A 7663-nucleotide genomic window follows, 5' to 3' on the forward strand; every position below is an offset into this window, starting at 1 on the left:
CCTAGCCAAGTTGACATTTTGGGGGGATACAATTCAATCCATGACACTCAATTTTAAGCATCCCAAACTGTAATCACTGCCAGCTCCTATCTCTTCAGCTCATTCCCTCCAGGAGACTAAGTACAGCAAATCTTCATTTTTGCCTACCTTAAATTTAATGGCTAATTATTTTACTTTTTACCACATACCCAAAACAATCCAAAACAAACAAATAACAATAACACACGCACACACACACACACAAAACCTGACAAAATACCCAAATCCATTGCCATTGGATCGATTCTGACTCATAGTGACCCTATAGGACAGAGTAGAACTGTCTCATATGGATTCCAAGGAGAGGCTGGTGGATTCCAGCAGCTGAGTTCTTAATCTCTATACCACCAGGGCTCCTTCTACCATATATCTACCTTCAAATAACTTTCTCTTGCTCTACAAAAAGACAATCCTAGCTAACTCCATTTCCTCACCTACCAAGCACCCATAACTGTTCAACTGAAAACAGAGGCACATCAATTCCAAGGGTTCTGGGCACTGAAAAAGGCCCTTTATCACCTGACTCACAGGCTTGCCATTATCTGGTGCCCACTTCTTTATAGGGATTGCAAAATTGTCCTTTTAGGAGTTTTATTTACATAGAAACTTAATTAAAGCAAAGGAATGTGAGTTTTTGTCTTAACTCACTGAAAACCGCTTGACCTAAAACTACGTACTTTTCAGATCTCATAACTTTGTAAAATGAGAGAAATAGATTGGCATATTATGAGGGCCTTTTGAAACTGGAAATCCTGTGAATCCATAAGAAAGCTCTTATGCTGAAATAATAACTACCCTGGAAGCCAGGTCCAAATGTAGCTATGGAAGGAAACAGAATCCTAAAGTCCACAGTCCCACACTCCACAGCTTATTAATGAACCCTGTAAACTCCTGGGCTCAGTAAGAACTCCTGCGGACTGTTTCAGGGGAACTTGAAACTCTCTGAACTTGATTCTCAAAATCCTGGACGAAGGAAGTAGTCCCTCTGAGCCATCCCCAGGTTGTGATAACCACTCACGGCTTGTTACATATATGTCCTAAAGATGTGGCTTTTTAGGAATGTCTGTCTACCCAACTTGATTCTCAAAATCCTGGATGAAGGAAGTAGTCTCTCTGAGCCATCCCTAGGTTGTGATAACCACTCATGGCTTTTTACATATATGTTCTAAAGATGTGGCTTTTTAGGAATGTCTGTCTACCCAATCAAGTTGAAACTTTCATATGGAGAAGGCCATGACTGGACTCACCTTGGAGACCTATGTTTCGCTAAACTTGGCAATTTGGATTCAGTACCTATTTGTAAAACATTTGAATGGACAAATAATACACAGTTTATTCCCCATTCATGATTGTTTTAAAACACAATCTAACATATTCTCCCATCAGTTGAATCCTGTTTCTGCTACTTGCTGATTGTGTTATTTGTGACAGTTATCTATGTCTTTGATTCTTTTTTGTTCTCAACAGTAAAATGATAATAATATAATAACAGCAACTTCTTGGATTATTATTCCTAACACAGGCCCTGAGAGACATGCATTAATTCCTCATTTCTCTCTATATAACAATAAATCATTCATGGTGGAATTAGGATTTTGGTGATGGCATGAGAGGCAATTGCTTTAGAAATAACTATGGGACTGGGCAAGTTGGTATGGGGAAGAGCTTTCCAGGAGCTGACCTACAGGTGTGATTTTTCTCAGACAGTGGCTGTTCAGATTGGGCTGGAAACCTGTGGGAGTGGAGAGGTGGAGATCTCTGCTGGCAGCCCCAGCTCATGCAGAGTTCCGAGCATCTGCGGAGCATCCCAAGACTTCCAAGAGTAACCTGACCTACAAGTCTCCCTTCCCCTTAAACTGACCTCACTCTCCATCATGAATGAGAAATCTTGATCCTGAGATGATTGTCTCTCCTCTTCCAAATCTCCATCTTCCTCTGTTTGCTTGTTACAATTTGAGCATCTTAGCCTGTAGCGTGCCACTTCTTGGATCTTGGCTGTGCATTCCTTGTGAGACCTTGTGTGGAGACCTAGCCCATGGCTGAGTTACTGACCTCTTCTTTGTTCTCTGGGTTAGCATGCAACTCCACCTTTGACTTCCGCTTTGAAATAAGGATTCATAATGACTGCACATCCTCTTTCATATAAAAAATGATACCCCAGACATCCTTTTGAACAGAAGCTTTTTTCTATGGACTTTTTTTTGACTCATTGTGACATTTCTGTCTCTCTTTAATAATGTCTTTGGCCAAAGAAGATTCAGTTACTGGATTCCTTGTATCATCTAATGGACATCTCTGGGGTATGTTCAAGTGACAGATCTTTCCTCATGGAAGACCAAAACTGATGACATGATGCAAATATAAGTTCAGTGTTTTATGTTAAAAAAATAATGTTTTTCTGACTATTCTTGGTCTTACACCAATGACCATATGTATTCTCAACTCACATGAGAAATTGTGTGTGAAAGCATTTTATGAAACCAAAAATTTAAACATAATTGTCTATGTTGTGATTTTTATTGTATATATATAGAAAAATAAGTATCCAAATTATAAAATTTATTTTATTCTAACCTCCACTTGTTTTGCTTTCAGTGGGCGTCATTACCAACCACTATAGATGGCCACTGGAAACTACACAGCTGTGACAGAGTTCATTATTTTGGGGTTAACAGAGGATCCTACAGTTTGTGTCATTTTGTTTATTATGTTTTTAGGAGTCTATGTTGTCACTGTAACAGGCAACATCAGCATAATCATGTTAATCAGAGGTAGCCCTCAGCTTCATACCCCAATGTACCTTTTTCTCTGCTATTTGGCCTTTGTAGACATTGGGTACTCCTCATCAGTCACTCCTGTCATGCTCATGGGCTTCTTAAGGGAGGAAACTTCTCTTCCTGTTGCTGGCTGTGTAGCTCAACTCTGTTCTGTGGTCACGTTTGGGACAACAGAATCCTTCCTGCTGGCTTCCATGGCCTATGATCGCTATGTGGCCATCTGCTCACCCCTGCTCTACTCCACCCACATGTCCCCCAGAATCTGTATTTTCTTACTGGGGACATCCTACCTAGGTGGGTGTATGAATGGTTGGATATTTACGGGCTGCTTATTAAGTCTGTCCTTCTGTGGGCCAAATAAAGTCAATCACTTTTTCTGTGACTATTCACCACTTTTGAAGCTTTCTTGTTCTCATGATTTTACTTCTGACATCATTCCAGCCATCTCTTCTGGCTCCATCATTGTGGTCACAGTGTTTATCATAGCTGTCTCCTACATCTACATCCTCATCACCATCCTGAAGATGCGTTCCACCGAGGGGCGCCACAAGGCCTTCTCCACCTGCACCTCCCACCTCACTGCTGTCACTCTGTTCTTCGGAACCATTACTTTCATTTACGTGATGCCCCAGTCCAGTTATTCAACTGAACAGAACAAGGTGGTGTCTGTGTTCTACACGGTGGTGATACCCATGTTGAACCCCCTTATTTATAGTCTGAGGAATAAAGACGTTAAAGAGGCCATGAGGAAACTGATGGCTAGAACACACTGGTGGTCCTGAACAAATCTGAGTTGAACAAAATCTGATTTTAGTAATAAACCACGTATAATGAGGACCTCTCCTGCAGAAGAAACGACGATGTACTAATTAGATTTCAGCTTATATATTCATAGTGTTCTAGCATCACAGATTTCATTGTGTCATTTTCAAGAAATTTTTAGTTGCAAAAATAAGTGTGGATTCATTATGATAGGAATATTTAGTAAGACTTATTTGCTTTATCCTTTCTTCACTCACCATTACCTGCATCTGTAAGTACAAATATTTTCAAAAAAGTTTGCCCTCTTTGAATGAAGTCTTTGGAATTAACATCTGTGGACACATCTGAAACTCTTTGAATGGGAAATGAATAGAGTAGTGTGCTACCCAATGTTCATGTCAAAAATATGGTCTTCATGGTCTACAGACACTTTAAAGTTTGAACTCAGTGATGCTGGTGGTGAAAAATTTTCTATTACCCTGTGATCCCTGATCCCTGCTGGCCAGCAGGGCTCCTTCTGTAGTAGCTCTGCAGGTGATTTTGGCCTAGCCAACTCAGAAGATATCTGAAACCACTCTCAGCTATCAGCTCTTCATTTTTAGAAATCTATTCCACAAAATACCTTCAGAAGCCCCTGAAAGACAGCCTAGTGTGGGTTAATAGGGATGATCTAGCTCAATGTGGGGTGAAGAATTAAATGATGTCAGTATGCTTTCTTTTTAGGTTTCAGTCTTGGGAAACGTATGATGTACACGTATATAATCTTTGCTGAACCTTTTTTCCCCATTCTATTCCTGTTGCCTCTGATACTGAAAAAGCTCAGATTTCTTACCCATAATCTCATTGGAACTATTGCAAGAGTCCTGAAAGTGCTCTCCCTCAACCAGGCTAATTCTCATTTTTAGAACTTCAAAATTTTTGTATTATTACAAAATCCTTTGTATTTATTTTTCTAGCTATTTTTCTATATGAATACATATTTTAACAAAAAAGAGATAACTTTTTTGGAAGTTGATTTTTTTCCCTTAATAAAAATGCAAACACCAGATTACTCTTAATGTAAGTTAGATTGCATAATTTTTATTTAATCATCAACAATGGTTCTACTGGCTTCATCAAGGCCAATTTCTTTAAGTAGTGGAAAAAGCAGCATCCTTCATTTCCTGACCTCTGAACTGCAGCTACAATGATGGGATCATGAAACCAAAAGTTTGATTATAGTTCCCTGAATTCAACTTCTCTAGGCCCTTTAGATACATTTTAAGTATCAACTATTGAGTTAAATGATTTTCTAACAGATAACTAGGAGTTATTTCTATTTCCTGCATTAACTCTGACTGATACACTAGAGGCCATTATAGGACCAGGCTCTTTATACTCAAATGACATGGGAATATCATGATGTCCTCTGGAATCCTTTACCTGTATCAAGGGGGAGGAAGAGGTCACCCTTGCCTCCTAGAAGCTTGTCCAGCATTCAGGGAAATTAACTGACTTCCTTATTAGAGTGCATATGATGATTTTGTATTTCCATAGAGTTCAGAAATAGCAGGAAAGAAGAATTTTAAGACTCAAGCTATTTTCATAAAGATTATCTAAAATTATACAGAGTGGATTCTTTCCACATGTCTTAAATTGTGCCGAAAGTCAACTTCACCATGATTGTCCTTAATATGCAATTTGGAGCCTGTTATGGATTAAACTGTGTCCCTCCTAAATATGTGTTGTAAATCCTAACCCTTATACCTCTGGTTATAATCTCATTTGGGAATGGGTCTTCTTTGTTACACTAATGAGACAGAATTAGTGCAGAGTGTGTCCCAAGTCAATCTCTTTAAAATATAAAAGAGTAGATTAAGAAAGCAAGCAAAGATGGGGGAAGATAGACGCCAATCACATGAAGATCACCAGAGCCTCCAGAGAGAGAAAGCCTTCCTCTAGCATTAAAAAAAAAAAAAAAAAAACTTTTTTTTTTTTTTTAGCATAGTCACCCTAAATTCTGAATTCTTGCCTCCAAAACTGTAAGAAAATTAATTTTGGTTCATTAAAGCCACCGATATGTAGTGTTGTTGTTATAGCAACACTAGATAACTAAAGACAGAGCCCTTGTCATCCCATCACCCAAAACATAACAATCTGAGGTGACTCCTGAGGTAGCTGCATGTTCTGTATTTCAGGGTGATAGCAGTTAGTAAGCTGGGTATATTAAATGTTTGACTCATCTGAAATCCTGACTCTACTTATTCCTCATGATTTAGCACATTCTTTCAATTGTTTTCCCAAGCAACCCACCCCCCACCCCAAAAAAACCCACTGCTGTCCAGTTGATTCTGACTCATGGTGACCTCAAGCATTACACAGTAGAACTGCTGTATGGAATTTTCTTGACTACAATCTTTACAGAAACACATCACTGGGCCTTTCTTCTGTGGAATCACTAAACTTCATGTTAGTAATCAAAAAGAAAAAAAAAACGTATTGCTATTGAGTTAATTCTGATTCACAGCAACCCTGTAGGACAGAGTAGAACTGCCCCATTGAGTTTCCAAGGAGCAGCTGATGGATTCAAACTGCCAGCCTTTTGGTTAGCAGCCAAGCTCTTAACCACTGTGCCTACAGGGCTCCTTTACATTTATATGAGCACAAACCACTTGTGCCAGCTAGGGACCCTGGGACATACTCAGGGATTTGAGGTTGATAAAATTCAAAATTCATCCATGACAAAAACTTTCAGCAAATTAGGAATAAAGGAAAAATTCCTCAACTTGATAAAGAACACCTACATAAAGCCTACAGTTAAAATCATACTTAAGGGTGAGAAACTAGGTGCTTTCCTCCTATGGTCAGAATCAAGGCAATGATGTCTTCTCTCACCACTCTTATTCAACATTGTGCTGGAAGCCCTAGCTAATGAATTAAGACAGGAAAAGGAAATAATAAAGCATACAGATTAGAAAGATACAAATAAAATTATCTTATTTCTGCATGATTATCTATGTAGAAAATCCCAAAGAACTGACAAAAGAAAAAAAAAAAAAACCCAAAACTAATAAGTGAGTATAGTAAAGTAGCAGAATACAAGGTTAATATATAAAAGTCAATTGCTTTCCTGTACACCAGCAATGAACAACTGAAAATTAAATTTAAAAACACAGCCTTATTTACTACAGCAGAAACACCAGAAAATGATTTAGATATAAAGGTAACAAAATATGTTGTTGTTGTTGTGTGCTGTCGAGCTGATTCTGACTCATAATGTCCTTATATGACAGAGTAGAACTGCCCCATATGGTTTTCTAGGCTGTAATCTTTACAGGAGCAGATTGCCAGGTCGTTTTTCCCATGGGGCTGCTGGTGGGTTCCAACTGCCAACCTTCCCCTTATCAGCCAGGTGCTTAACCATTGTGCAACCAGGGATCCTTAACAAAATATGTATAAAATCTACTTGAGAGATACTGCAAAACCCTGATGAAAGAAATAAGAGAAGATGTAAATAAATGGAGAGATATTCCATGCCCATATATAGGAAGACGCAGTATCGTTAAGATGTCAAAATCCCAGGAATTAATTTTGTTGATATTGACAACCTGATTCTAAAGTTTATGGAAAGACAAAGGACTCAAAATACCCAGCTGAAGAAGAAAGTTGGAGAACTGACACCACTTTACTTCAAAATTTACTATAAAAACCCAAAAACCAAACCCACTGCCGTCAAGTCAATTCCAACTCATGAGCTATGAGATTTACTATAAAGCTACTGTAATAAAGACAGTGTGGTACTGGCAAAAGAACAGACAAATAGACCAATGGAACACAATAGAGGGTCCTAACACAGACCTATACAAATACAGTCAACTGATCATTGACAAAGGAGCAAAGGCAATTGGACGGAGAAAGTACAGTCTTTTCAACAAATGCTGCTAGAATTGGACACCCACATGAAAAAAAAAAAATAAAAAAAGAAGAAGAAAAAAAATGGATATTGACCTACATCTTTCACAAAATGAATCTAGACCTAAAAGTAAAATTGTAAACTATAAAACTTCTCAAAGATAACTTAGGAAAAAATCTAGGTGACCATGGGT

The 7663-nt window shown here is 38.4% G+C and overlaps 1 protein-coding gene across 1 annotated transcript; it reads left to right on the top strand.

Moving 5' to 3' along the window:
* The first annotated feature begins 2637 nt into the window (after positions 1 to 2637).
* LOC100658576 (olfactory receptor 5p57-like) lies at positions 2638 to 3598 on the top strand. Its single transcript, XM_003412030.3, has one exon. It carries the CDS (start codon positions 2660 to 2662, stop codon positions 3596 to 3598), a length of 939 nt encoding a protein of 312 aa, XP_003412078.1. The 5' UTR covers positions 2638 to 2659.
* The last annotated feature ends 4065 nt before the right edge of the window (positions 3599 to 7663 follow it).

The sequence above is a fragment of the Loxodonta africana genome, chromosome 7 (genome assembly GCF_030014295.1).
Source record: "Loxodonta africana isolate mLoxAfr1 chromosome 7, mLoxAfr1.hap2, whole genome shotgun sequence".
NCBI lineage: Eukaryota > Metazoa > Chordata > Mammalia > Proboscidea > Elephantidae > Loxodonta > Loxodonta africana.

Coding starts and splice junctions, on each gene's coding strand:
- LOC100658576 (XM_003412030.3), top strand. CDS start 2,660: ATGGCCACTGGAAACTACACAGCTGTGACAGAGTTCATTATTTTGGGG.